This window comes from Dendroctonus ponderosae, unplaced genomic scaffold (assembly GCF_020466585.1).
Source record: "Dendroctonus ponderosae isolate FM_Combo_2020 unplaced genomic scaffold, Dpon_F_20191213v2 Dpon_F_20191213_8, whole genome shotgun sequence".
NCBI classification, from domain to species: domain Eukaryota; kingdom Metazoa; phylum Arthropoda; class Insecta; order Coleoptera; family Curculionidae; genus Dendroctonus; species Dendroctonus ponderosae.
This window is the reverse complement of record NW_026019016.1, coordinates 9963880-9984007: the sequence shown is the minus strand read 5'-3', so window position 1 is coordinate 9984007 and position 20128 is coordinate 9963880. Positions and strand designations below refer to the sequence as shown.

General features: G+C 33.5%; 1 protein-coding gene and 1 long non-coding RNA gene across 8 annotated transcripts in view; one reads left to right on the top strand and one right to left on the bottom strand.

Annotated features, from left to right (window-relative positions):
* LOC109546363 overlaps nucleotides 1-20128 on the top strand; it is a 46840-nt gene that overhangs the window by 24877 nt on the left and 1835 nt on the right. For all 7 annotated transcript variants that reach the window (XM_048668913.1, XM_019917288.2, XM_019917289.2 and 4 more), the window contains 7 exons: nucleotides 7934-8021; nucleotides 8435-8617; nucleotides 15360-15560; nucleotides 15625-15836; nucleotides 15892-16091; nucleotides 16148-16308; nucleotides 16382-18916. In XM_048668913.1, the coding sequence (XP_048524870.1) occupies nucleotides 7934-8021; nucleotides 8435-8617; nucleotides 15360-15560; nucleotides 15625-15836; nucleotides 15892-16091; nucleotides 16148-16308; nucleotides 16382-18916 (3580 nt within the window). The remainder of the gene's footprint in view (nucleotides 1-7933; nucleotides 8022-8434; nucleotides 8618-15359; nucleotides 15561-15624; nucleotides 15837-15891; nucleotides 16092-16147; nucleotides 16309-16381; nucleotides 18917-20128) is intronic.
* LOC125505325 lies at nucleotides 11276-11790 on the bottom strand. Its single transcript, XR_007282092.1, has 2 exons — nucleotides 11704-11790; nucleotides 11276-11569 (listed from the first exon to the last, which is right to left on the bottom strand). It is a non-coding gene; the product is annotated as an uncharacterized LOC125505325 (long non-coding RNA).

The following is a 20128-nucleotide window of genomic DNA, read 5'->3' as shown; positions in this document are numbered from 1 at the left end:
CCGGAATATTTCTGCATCGTTGATGCCTTATTTTGCAATAAAAAAATTTATTTCCAATTTACTAGTTTTGTTTTTAAAACTTAAGTTTATATGTGTCCGGTCCATATATATAATATATAAAATTATTAATTTTATTTCGTGTAATGAAAATGTTTTAGTTGTTTCAAATCAAGCTGCAACAAAACGGTGGGAATTAAAGTTATTTTCAGCATTCACTTTTCGAGAATTGAATAATACCTGAAATTTGCGTCAAAAAGTCACTTTTCCCGATAATATTTGTTTCATATTTTTCCTCAGATCGCACCTACTTTTGGCTTTCCAAAGCAAAAATTACACTTTCCTCTAAAACATTTAAAGTGCGTTTATTTTCCTATACATTGTATAAAACTATGTAAACATCCATCGGTTATTCTCCAATCCAAAAACAATAATCAAAGTCTGAGTTTCTCTGTTAGTGTTATGAAGGAAGCTTCAAGTAATAATTTTAACTTTTGAATCAATTTGAAAGAAGTTAAACGTGTGCGTAGTTTGCTAATGGCAATAGCTATTATTACTCCAAACACCTCTTACGTCTTAAGTCTTCATGCATGTGCTAAAAATAATGCTGGTAGACAACATTAACCTCTCGGGAATTATGCATGTCCAAGTTTAATGTCACAAGTTTACGACTTACACCGTCTGAAGAGATTAGTTGTATGCGAATTTTTCAATAGGTAATTAAGAAAACTCTAGTGACACTGCAACTAGCCCAAAAATAGCCTTACATGTGTCGTAATTATCCGTATATGGATAGATATAGTCAAGAAATGGCCCTCAGATAGCATTTGCAATTCTTCAGTACCCAGGTTAAACTCAACCTCATCATGCGTTTACTATCCAAAGTGGTCGACTCCAAGTCGACCCAAAACTCTTCATCATACTCGGTTTCGAAGAAATCTTACTCAGTCTCAAAAAGCTCCAGTAGCTCGAAATTTCTTCCATCCTCCACGGCTTCCACACCTACCGGCCAATGGCCCTCGAAGCCTTTCAGTCAAATCCAAAGAAGTCAGAGTATTACTGAGGTGATTGAATCTAATAGAGGATTCAAGCCGTCGGATACAAGTGATCCGAGCAAACGGGACTTTCTGACTAGCTTGACCAAACGCGTTTTCAAAGTGGGGCTGGTAAGTTCATTTGATCATCTGGAACTATACTAAAAATGTTAATGTTGCTTGCTGTAACCGTTCAAAGTATACTTGAGTGAAATGAAAATACTTTTCTGTATGTAATATTTCGGAAATGTCTGCTCTGCCAGTGAGTATTGTACTTATATAATAAAATTAACTATTTAAATGTTCCTTACTTATTATTAATTGCATTTTTATAAAACTCCATAAGTTTTTTAAAATTAATATTGAACTTCAATAGAAAACAATTGTTGCATAATCGAAAATTATTTTCATTTTTGTCACAGAATATTTACAAAAACTGTGGGTGGCTAAACATTCAAACTCTGATTGATGATATGACTACACTAGTATAAGGTTGAAAGAGTAAAAGTAAGACCACATTTTCATTTGAATGTGGTTTTTAGTCAGAGAAATGGATAAAAATATTATGGTTGAAAAATAGACATGAGTTTTGGATTAAGGGAATATTAATTATCTGCCATTCCAGATTTTTAAATATTTAACTAGTCAAGGAAGCTGCTCAGGAAATTTTAAGTAAGCATCAGTGGAATAAAGTAGGAGAGTAAACTACTAAATAATATTTAACTTAACAGAACTAATAAAACGTTAATTCCATCAGCGAAAATATCATTTGATAGAACTAGCAAAGATCAAAACACATTTTACACGTAAACATCACATTTATCAAATAACATTGAAAATAGCAACAAAAACATAATATTAAAGTTCAAAATTGTTGAACTTTTTTTTATTGAATGTCGTATGAATTTTAACCTGGTTTTCAGTGGTAATTTTCAGGTGGTTCAGCTGTTGCAAGTGTTTTAGTACCAGTTTTCCTTGAACCAGTGTTTACTAAGCTGTAGGCCTGGGTATCATTTAATCGAAACCGCAAAAAAGCATTATTTTCTGATAATTTTCTTCTTTTTTGACAATAATGGGGTGTTTTCAGTTAAAAATTGCAAAATTAATTTTGCTTCAAAATTCTAGCAAAARGAAAGTTTACACAACCTATTTCAGCTTCAAATTTCGAACAAAAACCAAATMATTTTATTCAKTTTTTTACCGAMAGTAACTAGGATTATCTTGAAAAAACARCCAGAGCAAAAGTTTACAAAACATTTTTGAAAAATTCGCCGCCCTCATCGCTCTGTAGATTTKKAAAGTTCCTTTAAATTTTCTATTAAGCAATWCTTTCGACGCAAAATGACAATSTTCAGKTATTTTCTGTGAAAAATTATTAYATAAATTTTGTATTGCCTCCTTAACCGCTTTGCAAAAATGTTTGGAAAACTTTTTGCAGCTTCGAATTAAGGACAAAACCCTAATMATTATTTCTAGGTYTTTTYCCAAAAATATTTCYCCGAACTGAAAAAGCGAAAGTTYGTAATCRWTTATTTGGAAAACTCTTGGAAACTGGAGTTTCTTCACTTATAGGTCAATATTTCTAAACAACACTGTCTCTAAACAGGAATACCGCGTTTTTCCTAACGTTTTACTGTAAAATACTGGCAAACTGAATCTTTTATGCAAAAAAATGAAGAGATCGATTTTACAAGAAAACTCGTCGAGTTTCTTTGGACTTAGTTCTGTTGCTGGGAAAATCCAGATTACCTTTTTTTAGTTTTTTGAACAAAGTAGTGAAACGTTACTCAGAAAAAAAATGTTAATAACCCTTTTTAGATGTGAAAATTCCGGTCTCGGGTATGGTAAAGTTTTAACAAATGAATTATAACTAGTTAACCGATGAGTTATAACTCGTTAACCCAGAGAGCGGAAACAACTCAACACAGTCTTACCCAGGCCTACTAAGCTGGCAAGAATAAGGATTCTAAGCCATTTCAACGAAACCCTCAGCATCTATAGCGTTTGGTCTGGTATAAAAATGGTGAAGGTTTCAAATTGCTACTCGAGTTAGTTTGAGAGATGTGAATTTTTTAAAAACATTTGTTTAAGTTGAGCAAAAAATTCCATTTTGAGATCGATACTTCCTACTCTGGCCAACATGAATATTAAAGGTGATTTTTATTAAACTCTTTGCGTCTGAAGACCCACCTGCTCTCAATATGGCGAAAATTTCAAATCGCTAATAGCTTTACTTTGGAAGATGCGATTTTTTTCAGTGGTAAGATCAATTTTAAGGTCGATGTTTACAGAGCATACAAAAGTCAGGATTACGGGCGATTTGTATGAAACTTTCTGCACCTGTAGATTCAAGTGTTTACTGCAAACACAAAAACAGTTTTATTACCACGTGCCTTGGTTTGCAAGATCCGAATTTTTGAACGGAAAATTACATCTTGGTAGTGAAAATAGGCATATATTTTGCCTAAACAATACGTTACTAAATTTTGTTGCATTAGTTGAGGATCACCCCATATGTACTTGGAGAAATGCCGATTTTCTGCCAAACTTTGAGAAAAATTGCTCAAGATGTATTATAATACTTGACCTAGATTTTTTTATCACTTTGAACATAACTTTTCACGCCAAAGGGGACACGCCAACGAAACTGAAAAAAAGTGTTGTCTCCGAAAAATACATGACTTTTTCGCCAACTTTTGCTGGACGCTTGAAAGCCGATAAATTAAATTATATTTATTTTCGCAAAAGTAAAAATGTATGGAAAACGTAATAAACACTGGTCCATTGCATCATAACTAAAAATTAATACAAACAAAATGCGCAACACATGGCTCAACAACTGACGATTAGTGGCCGAATGTTAATAGACGAACCGCCGATCTATCTGGTCTGTAAATGCGCGTCTCAGATGAAAATTGAGCTTTTCTTTCTCAATACGATTTTCCCAGTATTGTGAAGTACGCCGGAAATTTCCTGGACGGAACTGGGTATTGGTGTCAGGACGGTTTTCAGTGCGCTGTGCGATCGAAAATCGCGATTTTTTGCGAATAGTTTATAGTCGGGCAATCAAACCGCTAGTGTAGACGATTCGGAATTTCCCAAAAAATTCGCGAACATTTTGAATGTGTGCCAGTTTCTAATCGGGCCTTGTAACCTACGTCAGCGATGTTCTTGGGTGGAGAAATATGCACGATAACGCGAAAGAAGGAAGAATTTACTACTGAGCGGAAAATCGCCAGGAGTGAAACGTGGTTCGAGAAAAGTGCGAAAAACGTGATCAATGAATCGGAAATTTCCAAAAATTATAGTGAACCAGCCAAACTGAAGACAAAAAGAGAAAAGCATGTGCACTTTGAAGTATGTTATTGTTTTATAAATAAAATCTTTGTGTTTTGAGGCGCGAATTAAAATAAAGGTGCATCATCACGGCCAGGTGTCTATAATTAAATGTAGTCCATCAAATAGGACCCTCATGATAGCGCGTGTGAAATGAATAGTAGACGTCATAGCGAAAGACATTTTAATTGGTTGATTAGGCATATTAATGTGAAAGCGATGTCCATCAACCAGATTTATCTCAAGCAATATCTTTTTATTTATTCTGCAATTTACCTTCACAAACTTATGGGAATATTCACATATTCTTCAGTTTTATTGTTTAAATTGAAGAAATTTTTTTAAATTGCTATTTTGAATTCATATTGGCTGGTTGAGGATTCAATTTGTGAAAACTTGGAATAAATGATTTAATAGTCATATAGTTGCATATGTTATTCCCATGTCTTAGTTCTACGTTTTATTTACTGGGGGTAGCAATTGTAATATTTTCACGTTTAGTATGTGGGATAAACTTATCAAATACTTTAAATCGTGTACATTAAATAGTTATAGAGGAGTATCTAAGTTCGCTGACAAAATTTGGTTAGGCGGACTTTTTCAGTCGAACTTAAAACATTAAATTAAATCTTTTTAAACTTTGTTTTATTTTATTTTTTTAACAATTGGCTCTTTGAATTATGCACGGTATGTCTTTTCTATTATATTATCTTCCATTACATTTCACATAATGTTTGTTTCATTTTATTTTCTGTTCTGATGTATGTATATAACATTTAATGCAAAACATTTTTTATTTTATAGATATTTTAGATATATATATCTGAGTTGAATAGTTCGACTTAACTTCGACGAGGAATATTTTTTACATTAAATGTTATATACATACATCAGAACAGAAAATAAAATGATACAAACATTATGTGAAATGTAATGGCAGATAATATAATAGAAAATACATACCGTACATAATTCAAAGCGCCAATTGTTTTAAAAAAAAATAATTCACTGCAGCAATTTTTTATTTTTTTAAGTTGTAGTCTTTTGAAAGTAGCTTTGGATTTGGACGATTTATTGTGTAATTACAACGGCATTTTTTAATGCAATTAAAAGGAGCCTAACATTTACATATTCAGAGCTTCACAATTATTGATAAATAATACCAATAATATTGAAATACTCCAATAATTCCAGTTTACTCTGGAATATATTAAGTTTTTGATTTGGTAATTCCTTTTCACAGTTTTTGCAAATTGAATTCAGTAATTTATATATTAAGTGTTTTATCACAGATATACAGTGTTTCCAAGCTATATCAGGAAATTAAACTCAATTAATGTGTGGTACAGAAAACTTGCTATATTTAAAACTTTGATTTTGTGACAGTTTTGTTAACTAAGTATATGCACTTTTACTTAAATATAAACTTACTCTTTACTGCGATCAATAATCATCGTATTTAACTTTTAAGTTAATTTATATACACCCATAAACACGATTGTTCTAACAGTAAGTGCATAATAATAAATTATAAATAATTGATTTCTGTATGTATATTTATAATGCATCAAATTCATAATTCGTAAAATTGACGATCTGAGTCTGGTCCCTCACGAGGTTTTGCAATGGTCACTTTAATATTTCTTGAATTCGAATATATAGAAGGTTTGAATGTCTAACCTAGTAAAAAAGCATAAACGCTTGTAAAAAGTACGTCCCATAGAATATTTTCAGTACCTCTTCCAAGCATTGAATTGACATCAAATACATTTTTAAGATTAAGACAAATGTTTATTAGCATGTCGTCAGAACATATCATATGTTTCTATACTTTTGTTCCTAAGAGTAGGTTTATTGTTGGCCATAAGGTTTATTAATGAAAACCTTAAAGCGATCGATAGCATTTTAAATATGAGTTTCTTGATTCTAAATTRATACGAGAACTACCAGCTGCTCTAATTGAAGTTCATCGTCATCATCATTATCATCTTCTTCTTCTKATTTTAAGACAATAKTTTTTTACRTYGTTTTGGGGGTGTCTTCCTGSTGGTCTACGGTTGGTTGGTTTCTCCTTATTTGCAATTTTGGGTAGTCAATTATCATCCATTCTGTCGACGTGGTCTCTCCATGGTATCTTATTGGAAAGCTTATTGTTTGCTTTCCGATGTTCATTTTTTAAATTATATCAATTGTTTTGGGATTCAAATTCCTCTCCTTTAATAATTACAGAACATCGCAAAGTCTAAGCCTATCAAAGGCTTGCTTTAGATCGATCAAGCACATAAAGGGAATTTTGTTATATTCAATCGCTTTTTCCACTATTTGTCTTAAAATGAACATTGCATCTATGGTTGATCTGTTTTGTTGAAACTCCTGTTGTTCTTCACTGTTGCCACAGGATTTGTCTGAATATCTTTGAATGGGCGCTCTCTTTGAAGCAGACTAGTACCTCTATAATTTGGGTGGGTCCATTTTTCTGCTTTTTTCTGAAAATTCAGATTGTTATTTTTTGTATATTGTATTAAATAAAATTTGCATTTTGTCCGTTAATGCGACTCCCATAGTTGAGGCAACCTTAGGTAAAAAACCAAACAACCTTCATAGAACAAAAGGAGACGCCTGAGATAGGAGGGATAAAACTTATGACGCACCGATTTTAGTTTACTTGATAACAAATGCTGCTTTCATAATGAGTTAAAGTCGAGTAAACAATCGAATTTTCTTCATTCTACTTAAAGCATTTGCATATTATTAGATAAAAAAGTATAACGATTATCGTAAACAATAATTTAATATATACGTTTGTGTGAAGTAAATTTAAAGCAACTTGAAGAGATTGATAGTTTTCAAAACAGAAGGTGTAAATTATTTGGCTTTATACATTAATGATTTTTGTTAAATTGCGTATGGGTTTTGCCATCTAACAGGGATGGTGATTTGAACCATTTCCTCTTCGTTCAATAGCTTAAAAAGCTGCTTTAGGGTTGCTTTCTATTTCTCTGTAAAAGCGAATTCTTATGGCTCTAAATTCCTGTTTTATAAAGTGCACTTAACATTCAGTTTTCTTTATTCAAAGAAAGTTTATATCTGCACTCTCAGTGGGTACGTATGGAAAGTCCAGTATTTAAAAGAATTACAAAATTCTGCTGGAAAAACTAAAGAGATCTTATTTGTCATCGTCTCTAACTATAAACTTTTGCTCTGTTTCTGTTAAGTTTAAACTTTCTCATTTTTTCACTCATTCATTTTCATCCATCATAAACCCTCAAATTTTACATGATATAAAATTTAGTTCATTTGACATTAAGGCCTCTACTATTTATACAATTGAGCGATGAATCATCGAAAGCAAAATAGAGAATAGTAAAAATTACATCAGTCTCAAAAACAGAGAATGACGATAATCCGTTTTCATTTGTGTAAACCAAGTTACGATTACAGATATGTATGTTAAATATAGAAAGCGAGACCGTATAGACAAATATATATTTTCAAGCTTAATGTATATTAAAATTCCTTAGGTTTTACGTTTAAGTTTACTTTTATTAAATGAGCTTTTTATGCAGGATGAGAATGCTCCACCTCCAAAGCCAGTCAACTTGGAAAAGATTTTTACTCCCGCAGATGGAGAACAAATACAACCTAAAACTAACAGTAAGTAACAATGCAAATTTCGAACCGAGTTTGTCAATCTTTGTGACTCTGGAAACAGGCACTGCGCCTACAAAAAAAAGCTCAACTAGGGTCTCAAAAACCCAAAAATAAATCACGGCATTGAAATTTGAAACATACACATCTACATAAAGTGGAAGTATGTATTTCTTTCACTGACCAATTTTACTAACCTTGGATATTCGACTTGAAATATGCCAGCTTTGAAAATATCCACTATTTCCAAGTTCAATACTAGTAAAATAAACTTTCTTTCTTTATTAAATCCTGTAAATATTTGCCCAAATTATTACAACGTTGTTTATTTCAATCGAATGAAATTGTTCCGTTAGTACTACTGTTTGCTAAATTTGCAAGACATGAAAATATACATATAATGGGTATAAATTTTACAGGAAAGATGTTTGCATCGTCTGCTTTTTACGAAAAGGGTTTTCATCCCACTGTTGAGGATCAGGTGGAGCTGGCGAAAAGAATTTCGAGTTCACTGACTGATATCAGCAACCAAAGCAGCAAAGGTTTGCAGATGTACGTTAACAGGAAGAAGAGGTCCGTGAAATGGGTTCATGAAGGAGAAGGTAAAAATAAATCCTGGGTAGTTGTAATTTAAAATTAAAGTCGTTATTATAGGGCGAATCTATAATAACTAATCTATATCTATCTAAATCTATAATAATTTATTCAGCATTCGTAATGTTGTTAAAGGATTTCAAATTTCCAGTTTGAAAAATATTCCTCAAGAATGTTGTTTAAAACTGTTCTATTTCATTTTATTTTTTGTTGTAAACATCAAATTATTATTTTATTTTGCACTTTGCATTATTCATCGTGAATGGATGAGTACTTTTAATGCGTTTGATCCGAAAGCAAATTATTACGACCTGTAATTTCATGGTTGGTTAACTGATCGATTAAAGAGTTCATTGTAAATTAAAATTTAAGAGTGCATTTGTTGTGCGTGCTATTAAGCTGTTGAATATGTGCAGGATTTACGACATTGCGTTACTGATTTCATTAGCTTTGGCTCGGTTCATTCAATAAGCTTTTAGGATTCTCTAAATCTCGAGAACGAATGAGGATGGAAATGGAAAAATCAAATTAGTGTCCCCATAAAACTGCTTTTGTTTAAATGGATCAGCAGGAGCAGTAAATAAAATATCATAGGCAAGATAATTTTGAAGATAAATGTTGCTCAATTATATTTTACTGGACACCATATCTTAAAGTAGGCCTAGGGACACTGTGTTGGGTAACGCTATTAGGTTGTTGCCGCTCTCTGAGTTAACGAGTTATAACTCATCGGTTAATGAGTCATAAGTCATTTATTAAAGCTTTACGAGATCCGAGACTGGAATTTTCAAATCTAAAAGAAACGTCATCAACATTTCTTTTTTTTCAAGATTTTCTGAGTAACGTTTTACTGCTTTGTTCAGACAACTAAAAAAGTCATCTATATTTTCTCAGCAACAGAACTCCAAAGTCCAAAGAAATTCTACGAGTTTTCTTGTAAAATCTATCTCGTAATTTTTTTGCATAAAAGATTTAGTTTGCCAGTATTTTACGGTAAAACGTTAATAAAAACGCTGTCTTTCTGTTTACAGACAGTGTTGTTTAGAATATTGACCTAAAAGTGAGGAAATCCCAGTTTCCAAGAGTTTTCTAAATAAATGATTTTAAACTTTTTCAGTTCAGGAAATATTTTTAGAAAAATACCTAGAAATAATTATTAGAGTTTTGTCCATAATTCGAAGCTGCAAAACGTTTTCTAAAAATGTCTGCAAAGCAGTTAAGGAGGAGAGATAAACTTATATAATAATTTTCCACAGCAAATACCTGAAGATTGTAAGTATTTTAACTAAAACTAAAAAATAATGCGGTTTTTGCGTCGAAAGAATTGCTCAATAGAAAATTTAAAATAACTTTACAAATTTTCAGAGCGATGAGGGCGATTTTACAAATATTTTTTTGTAAACTTTTGCTATGGTTGTTTTTTCAAGATAATCCTAGTTACTTTCGTTAAAAAACTGAATAAAACTATTTGGTTTTTGTGCGAAATTTGAAGCTGAAATGGGCATTATAAACTTTCTTTTTCTAGAATTTTCTAGCAAAAATAGTTTTGCAATTTTTGGCTGAAAACGCCCCATTATTGTCAGAAAAGAAGAAAATCATCAGAAAAAAAATGGTTTTCTGCGTTTCCGATTAAAAACTTTTAGCTTTGTGATCGGTTTTGGAGAAAACCTCAATGGTTTTCGGGAAAAAACGGGAGCATTTTATTTGCGCTTTTGTCCGAATGCGGGACGCCGAAAAAATATTTTGTAAAATGTTTGCAAAGCTATAAATTTTTCTTGTATTTTTTCGCGTAAGAGACCTCCAGATTGTCAGTATTTTTAAGTGAAACTCTACAAAATGGAGTGTTTCAGTTGTTTTAGTAAAATGTAAAGCAAAAAAAATCAGTTAAAACTAAAAAAACATATTTTTTATCTATAACATATCTTATTTTGTTCGATTTTTGATAGAAAATTAATTGACTTTTGATGCAAATTCGAAGCTGGAAAGGGATTTCTAAACTTTTTACAAAGCTACGAAGGATTCGAAATTTATTTCATAATTTGCCGCGGAAAATACCCGATTATTAAAATTAACTAATTTGAAAGATGCAAAATATTACGTTGTTTGAAGGATTAAGTTAAATTTTATTAAAAAATATTAGGCAATTAAACTCTGCAGGAAATGTAGAGGAAAATTGGTTTTTATGTATTTAATTCTTCTAATCGGATGCCGTATTTTGAGAAGTCAAGAATATAATTATTTCATCATCGTCCTTTTGAAAATTGTTGGAGTTATTTCTCTTCCAAACGACCGTTGCTTTCAAACGAAGTTTATAAATCCATCACCAGTTAACATCAAAAATATAATTTTTGTAATAAACATTAAGAGCTTTTTCTAACGGTTTTATTAAATGTCGAAGAACCTTACATTGACTAGAGACGCATAATCTCAAATTAACTTTAATATAAAGGGTGATAAAACTAAAGCGATTATAAAGGAATAAAGACATTTTAAAGGAAAACATTAAAAAATTATTTGGTTGAACTGTGGTTTATAATATCTGGAAAATAATCAAACTTAAACTAGATACCTACATGAAAAGCTAAAGAAATCGTAAGACAAAAATATTAAGTCGTACATTGGATGTCTTGAAAACAAAATCAAACGCACCGAAAGAGAAAAACTACTTAAAGAATTTTCATTTTATTCACATTCATGTTTCAAAGTCCCTAGATACATGCAAAAAGTGTTGTTGTAAAATGTTTGCTTCCTACATTTACCTCAAAACAGTCCCTCAATCGGAAATTTTTCTGTTTGTATCCTTTGTTTCTAGTAGATACTTAAATTTAACCTCGATATCGTTTTTTAATCTTATGTCTATCTAGTATAGCAGAGGCCAGTAAAGTATATCCGACGATTCGCTTGTGGCTGCTATAAACCTTGTTAACGATTAAATGAGCGCAGCACAATCTCCAAACAATCTAAATACAAAAGAAAATTTGTTTTCAAGCTTTGTCGTACTTTAGATGTAACTGTTTCATAAGAACGGAATATAATTTAGTCTATATATTCCAAAATAAAATTTAGAAAGCACATTAAAGTAAAACCTCAATACCTTTGATAAGTTTATACACGAGCATTAGAAGAAACTACCCATTCCTCTATCAAAAGCTATGCGAAACACATGGACTAGAAGCAGTTATGGTACAGCCAATTTATTTCGGTCCGAAGACAAATATCTAATACCGTGACTAGTGGGAGCCAAAATAATTTCAAAAACAAGAGCTGTTAGACTTTAATAACATTCGATTGACTGACATTTATCGATGCTATTAATAACCTGAGCCAATAAAATTAAACTAAAATACATGTCATTAGTTGGCCAATGGGCTAATTCCAGTGGGAAGACTAATAAAACACCAAGAAAAACGCAATGGGTTGCCTAGTTTATGCATTTAAATCAGCCAATACCCTCGTGGGCTAATGAAAAATTAAATGTTTCTTTTTAATAATGCAGTTTTTACTGGAAGAAATGTGGGATCTAGACCACGAACGCAATGAGGCCATGTACATTAGAAGTGCAATATGAACGTCGAAAGACTTTAAGCTAGTAATTAGTTTAACTCAATGCGGACATAAAAAATCTGATGTGAGTAATTGGCAAAGAGCCATCGCAGATTATGGACGCAGAGGCGTACTTCACAAAAAACTAATCATGCAGGTTTAAAGATTTTCGTCAAAACTCCCCTTGATGGTTATTTCAAATCGCATTATTGCAAAAAAATTTCAAACGTTTGACTTTTCTATCAGTTGCTATCTAATAACAGTCCATAATTTTAAAACTGCCGCTGTTAAGTCCAGCACTGTATAATGGCATAATCTTCCATCTAATACTCTATCAAAAATAGATCTAGATAAAGTGTCGCTGTCCGTATTAACAAACGATCCAGCAAAAGAGCACTAGTGCTAATCTGTACTGCTTAATTATTGCATATTTTACTTGATCTTTTTCATTCTAATTTTAGTTTTCACTTCTTTAGTTCGAGGAAACAAACATAAGGTTAGTGACATGACTAGAGTTTTTATGTTGTTGGTGTCAATTTTAATTACTTTTCCACTCTACATTTTTTTGAATTATTTCCAGCATTTTTTTAAAATTAAATTTGTATTTAAGAGAAGGAAAAAAAAATATTTAAAACAGTTTAGCATTTTCAAAGTTTGAAGCCCTGAAACTTTTACTGCAAATCTGTATTGTTTTACATTATTTTTCTTTGCGTTTTCAGTGCTAACCTTGCACTTAAATCATTAGTTGTTTTTTGTTTTTTAATGCTGGAAGCGGTTTTGACTGATTATTTTCGGAAATGCGCAAACGTTCTGCTGGTGTAAGACTTTAAATATGTTCCAGAAAGCTCTATGCGAACTTTATTTTTACATTTATAAACTAGTGTAGCATAACGTCTAAACGTCTTCCTGGAAAGTTTTATGCATGTCGATGACTATTTTAAGTGATCTGGCACTTGATTGAATATCGGGTATTTGACAATGCAAACTATGTAGAGGACACAACCGAAATGCTTTACTGGAGACGTAAATAAATCTTTCATGTGCATTAATAAAAAACAGTTCTTGATCTATCCACTCATTACTTATTCATGTCTGTGCTTGCCGTTGAAATATTAAATCATTAGAAATTAAACTGGAAAAATGCTTTTTGGCTTAGAAAGAAGAATTAAATTTAATAAGTTCATGCCTGGAATTTGAACTCGGTGAATAAATCCATTATTTTTATGAACGGCAGGTTAGTTCTTGTAACGTTCTACGAAAGTCTACTTTCAAAATATGAAGCAGATAAGTAGGTTTATAAAAATTGGATTCAATAAAGAAAATCTCCTTGTCGTGCTTTCTACAACTTTTAAGGATTTAACGTGTTTTTGGAAAACTAACCAATGAAAGGTTCAATGAGAAACTTTCAAAACGGCACTTACAATGTATAGTTTACACGTTTTACAGATTTAACAAAAATTTATTGCTAAAAATATTCTAGTACTAATTTAAAGAGGGAGTTGAGCAGTTTCTAACGCATTGGTTAAACGGGAAAACTGCTGATGAGAAAACATTTTTCTGAGTCGTTTTATGGGGCGAAAAATGGTCCAAATCGTAAACATTTCCTCCTTGGAAGGTCTTCAATTTTGTCATTTTTACTTATACAACACTTGTATCGTTTTCACAAACTGTTTGTTGGACATTTCGCCTCAAAATTTTTGTCTTAAACAAAGACAGAATTTCCTCACGTCTTTTATTACAGATTCATAAACAGTGCTCTTATCTCGCAATAAGAACGAATTCTTTATAAAAATGTGATCAAGAACTATCACCTAGTTTATTGCTATTATCCTGCGACATACTTAGGCTCAAGATGGAAGAGAAAATTCCAATTGGTAAAGAAATTAATTTAAAAAAAGTTTGTTTTGTTAAATAAAAATCTTCCATAAATGAATTACTGATTAAAGGTGAAAGGGGCGACCCCATAGCCATTCCAAAATTTCGTTTATAAAAATTATCATTGTATTCAAAATAAAACTTACCAGAATATGGGTTGGATTTATATGTGTGATAATAAAAAAAAATGTTTAGAATTTTTAATATTGGAAGTTGTGGTGGAACTTTAACAAAAAATATTTATATATGTTTGGATTTATATCTACCTATGTGTGATAATAAAAAAAATTTTTAGAATTTTTAATATAGGAAGTTGTGGTGAAACTTTAACAAAAAAAATATTTAACAAAACGTTTTTTTTAAATCAATTTCTTTACTAATTGCAATTTTCTCTTACAGCTTGAGCTGTAGTGTGTCGCAGGATAATAGCGATAATAAAGTAGGTGATAGTTCTTGATCACATTTTGATAAAGAATTCGTTCTTATTGCGAGATAACAGCACTGTTTATCAGTCTGTAATAAAAGACGTGAGTGATTCAGGGCAGATTTTTTATTAATTGCAAACCATGTTTTTTCAATTGCTTTTATTCAGCTTCTATGAAATAATGGCAAAACCACTTTGCCATTATTAATAATAATTAAATTACAAAACAAAACTAAAGTTTGAAAAATAATTTTATAATTAGAGTCTATGTGATATTCAAAAATCCAATGCGTTTCGAGTGTATGAAGTATTTGTCCTCGAGGGCGTGATTACCCTCTTCAGGGCGCTTATTATTCACAAGGGAACATCAAAACCTTATTCTATATGAACCAGCCGAATGGGCTGGAGCATTTCCGGTATTTCCTTGTTTTGTCTGAATGATTGCTTGTTTACAGTAACAAGTTTGTTAATATATTTTTTGAACGTTTTTCCTCAAATAGAACAAAATAGTGCTAGGTTTTGCTGTTCCCTTGTAAAAGAGCAGTCAGCTCTTAGCTCTCAATATAACGCGCCTGATGATGAGTTGTTTATACACTCAAAACGCGTTGGGTATTTGAACATCTAATAAATTAATTGTGAAGAAAACTGTATTTTTTCTTAACAGTAATTAAGCAGTTTCATGCCATGGACATTTCCTTCAATTTTATAATCGACTAATAACTAGCTAAAACTCTTCTTAAAGCTATGTAAATGTGCCACCCATATTTAGGTATCTTGTTAATCAGCGTAGCAAGTTTAACAATTTACTTTTTATTTTATACTTAATTGGTAACTTTCCTATGATTATAACTCTCTTAATTTAAATACTGAATGGGGAATTAAGCGCGTATTTCATGTGATATTTGCAGGAAAAGGCACCCTTAACGGTTCAGCTCAGACCGACGATGGCTCAGGAAAGCCAAAAGACCCTCTCAAGCTTGTTATGAACCCGGCTGGCCAAATACAGGACATAAATTCACTCAGAAAACAAGGATACACTATTGAAACCGCTCTCTCTCCAGAAGTTTGCTTGGAAATTGTAAAAGGATTAAATTCGCCAAAAGGAAAAGGTGTTTTCTATAGCAATTAGTCGATTGATTAAACATCAATCTTTACTTAATTCTGTATGTCAAGGTGCTGAATTATTTGCAAAACGACGCAAGCGATCGGAAAAGTGGGTCGTTGCAGAAACCAACGGAACCAGACCGTCCTCAACCATCCCAGACGTATCTCCATCTCCTGTACCAATTATACCAATTACTCCGCCTGGAAATATCCCACCGCCAAGTTACTTGCCTGAAACCCAGCAGCGATTGGCTCACAAGGAAAAATTGGACGAAATTCAAGTGAGGCTGGCACAAACAAATCTCAAATAGATTTGAAAGCAACAATTTTACGTAGGAAAAGTTTACTCGTCCTCGTATCAAGCTGATCAAATCTCCTTGGGACGCTGCTTTGGAAACTGGATCAGTAGACGCAGCTTTTCAAGTGGAACCCGTTTGGCCCACCAAAGGAAACTTTGTGGCACCTGCAGTCAATTCTTACGAGCAAGCTCTAAAAACCGACAACCTGGCTTCCTGGGCTATCCCGAAATCCAATGGGTAACTATTATTATTATGACGAAGCTGCCAATCAAATGAGTGTATTTTTTTTTCAGATACAATGAGCAAAAGACGTTTGCTCATAATCCAGCCTACAACAGCCAAAGCATTAACAGAATCGTGGAAAACTTGCAGAAAGGCAACACCAACGTCGATGTTTACAAACCGGCACTTCCACAAGCCTGGAACGCTGGTCCCGCTAAGAAGCAACAATACAGTAAGTTATCAGAAACGCTTGTTCCCAGTTACATTAACTCATTGCTTTTTCTAATTGGAATATTCGCTCCTAGGCAGCATTAACGCAGCTTTAAATAACATCTTTGCTGACACTAAAGAAGAACCACGCCCTACATCCCATTTTCCTAATATTCCTGATGTTTCCCAAAACTTTGAGAGCCTCGAAGCAACCAAATCTGAAATAATTCGGTCCGTAACCCCAACGTTCTTAGAACCCAAGCGCGATTTGAAAAAAGAAGCCGAAGAAGAACTAGCTAGAAAAAGGGAGGAGCGAGCTCACTCCCCTTTTCCTATTATTCCGGATGTGGTTGTCGAACCGGAAGTCCTGGAAGCGGACGTGCAGTGCTTCAAGGAAAAGAAAAGCATTGAATCCGCATTAAGGCCATCGTCCCCATTTCCCACTGTACCAGATATAACTCTAAACCCCGAATTATTAGAGATGGATATAGTGGCTTTAAGGACCAGCCCCATACCTTTCAAAGTTCAATCTTCAGTAAGCATTGACGACAATTTCAGTGCAGATGTTGAAGATTTTCTTCCTCCACCTCCAGAATTTATGGACTCCGGTTCCAACACTACCCAGCAGAGTGTCCCGTTTCCAACTATTCCAGATATTTCCAAGTATCTAGCAACCGATAAGACGGATTCTACACTCTTTAAACCAATTGCAACCAGGCAATATGCCCCAATTTCATTAAGCACTAAAACATACGAAATGAATTGCAACCCACCTTGTGATACTGCTCCAAAACGTTTGCTTCCTGAATTCAATTTCGCATTAGCAAACAACGAAAACAGGGTTTGTGAGCATTCGTTTAGGGGACCAACACCCGAATCTCGCACCATACAGTCGGAGATGTTCGAGAGTCAGGGACACTTTAATGCTCGGTCCAAATCCCCCATGGCCGTATTTGTGCCAGAGGAGAATTTTCCGGTGGAAACTAGTAAGAATACTGAAGTTAAAGAAACGAAGAGCCAGGAACCCTCAGCAAGAATTATAATTGAGAAAGTAACAGTGGAACCTAAAAATCCGGAATTCGAGGAGCATGCCAGAAAAGTGGCAATTGAAAACGATAGGGAAAAGGCTGAGGCTATCGTCTACCAGCAAGGCTGTTTTTCCGAGCTGAAGTACATAAAAAACGCGTATGATAATCTGGATCATTACGCCATCAAGGGGATTCAAGGAATGGATATTGAATATAAGGACTTGACGCAAAACGAAAATAACGTGCTTAATGGCGGAAGCCCAGAGGCCATTGAAAGCAGCAGTGATTTCAAAAAGTATGATGTGAACAACAACGAAAATCCACAAAACTTTATTGAATGCAAAGAGCCTTCAAACAGCAAGTCTACGGAGTTAAACAAAGACAAAGCCGCAGAAGCAAAGTCAGTGAATGAATCAGGAGTGAGTAAAAACACAATAATAGAATCCACAAATAACCAGAGAAGTAAAGTTAAATCATCGCCTCCAAAGGAGGAGGCTTGTCTAGGCATCGAACCGAAGATTTGCAAGAAACCCCCGGGGGCGATCATAGGGGCAAGGCCCTTATTTGGAGAATTGAACATCAACGACGAATTCCGAAAAGCCGTGGTTGGTCGAAAGAAGTCAATGCAGGAGCGCAGATATAAGAATACATCGAAAAATATCGTTGAATCCAAGGAGCCAAATAAAAGCTACTTTGAGCAAAGCGAGATTGAATGTAGTGAAGATGCCTGTGAAAATTCCAGTTTGAAAAGCACGGTAAAATCAAAGGAAATGGCCGAAGTGGAGATTTTTAAACCCAGCGCCAATGAGGAAATTGAAAAAGTGTTTTATGAACGCAACAGGGAAGTTGATGTAGACTTTCAGATTGTTAATGAGGAAATTATTAATCCTGTTGGTTCGTTTAGTCAAAACCCAGGATATGGATTGACTGGAACCCAATTTTATCAGCAATTTCAGCCAGAAACCCAAATATTTAATGGCAAATGCAAATCTGGAGCACAATATGCCCAAATTACGCAACCACTTCAATCGTATGGTCAACAGCAATTGCATAATGGGGCAACTAATACTGCTTCAAAGCAAACGTTGCAAAGCGACGATATTATGAGTGATGAAGCTGAGCAAGAAGACTATGTTAAAGTACCAGTAAAGTCCTTGATAAAGAGCTTCGAGCAAACCATCATGCCTCCTATGCAATACAAGCAAATTAGAGAGCCACTGCCCGATGTAGTCGAGAAGCTCGCTCCTTCTAAAAGCCCGAATATCGAGCTGCAAAAACAACAAGATGCAAACAAAACAGTTCCAAATATGCCAAGCAATGGTCATGGAAACATTCAGCAAGATCAAATTTTACGAAAGGCCGAACAGGAGTTTGATAATCTCTACTATGTGACTAGTTCCAAAGTTCACAGCTCCAGCTACCCCCAACCAGATCCCAGCAAAATGTATTCCCTTCAACCGTCCGAGAATAGCTCGTTTTGTAAATATTCCGTTTCCGACTTTGCACAGTCCTATTCCCAATTTAACCAAACGCAAGTGCAATCGGTTCAGAGCTTTGCTACCATGCGGCCTCAGGAACATGCTTTTGAGCCACAATTTCAAGGCAAGCTTTATGTGTTGAGTGGCTTGAAGTGCTTGTCTTAGTGTCTCAATGAATCTGTGGTGCTGACAAGAAATACGAGTGCAACAAGTTAAAAAATGTAACCTGCGCTTCTGAGAAAGACATGAGGGAAACTGAAGGGAAGAACCCTAATGGTAATTAATTAAATATGTAAAGTCACTGGCAGTAGGTTCGATTCCTAATCGAGAACAATGTTTCAGCCTTGCCTCTTTTCCTCAGTCTTTCATCTTTGCATAAGTGCAATCTATATCTACTTGTTTACTTCATCTATACAGTGTGGTCCAGTTTCCAGAGCGGAAACATCAGGGTTGTTTCGTTCCCATATGGTTTTGTATCATATTTGTTCCAATATAGTTTTGTATTATAAATAATATTGGAGAAATGCTTCGTCAAGGTGTTTAGGTTTGGTATATTTTTTTAATGATGTCAAACGGCTATGGACATTTGAATCAAATTTTGCAGGCAATAATTGCCAACGCATATTTTACAATAAAAATTGAATTTTTTGTTTTGTCAATGGTGTCCGTACTAACACGTCAATGGGTGATTTTAAAGAAAACATCACTGTTTTTTCAAAGGGTAAAATTAACTTTTTTTCTTCAGTTTTAAAAGAAACAGTTTTCTTTAAATTGCTCTGCTGAACTCAGCGTTTTTAAGTAAAAAGTAACAAATAGCTGATTAAATTAATCAATTAATGAAACTGTAGCAAGAGAAAATCACAAATTCCACCGACGGTATACCACAAGAATCAAAATTTAACTCTACAGTATTGCACCGGAGCTGGAGCTTGCTGAATTCGCAAAACGAAATAATCTTTTGTTAAAACCGGAGTAGAATAAAATGTGTCTATTAGATGTCATTAAACGTAAAAGTCCAGTGGACTAAAATCCGGTGATATAGGTGGCCGGTGGAATGGACCAGAACACGACTCAATTTTATTGACCATATTATAATTCATTTCATTCCTTCGTAGTAGGACAATCCAACGTGGCCGATAATTAATATTAACCTAATAATGAGATATTAGTATAATATATTTTATAGAGCGACCTTAGTTCTGTAGTAAAACTAAGGAATCAGAGTTTTTCCGTATTTTTCCGAACGTTTATTGGAAGGTAACATAGTATTTAATAGTTTTTACGAGCAATTACTTAACTACGATAATATTTTCTAAAGTAATAATTAGTTTAATTC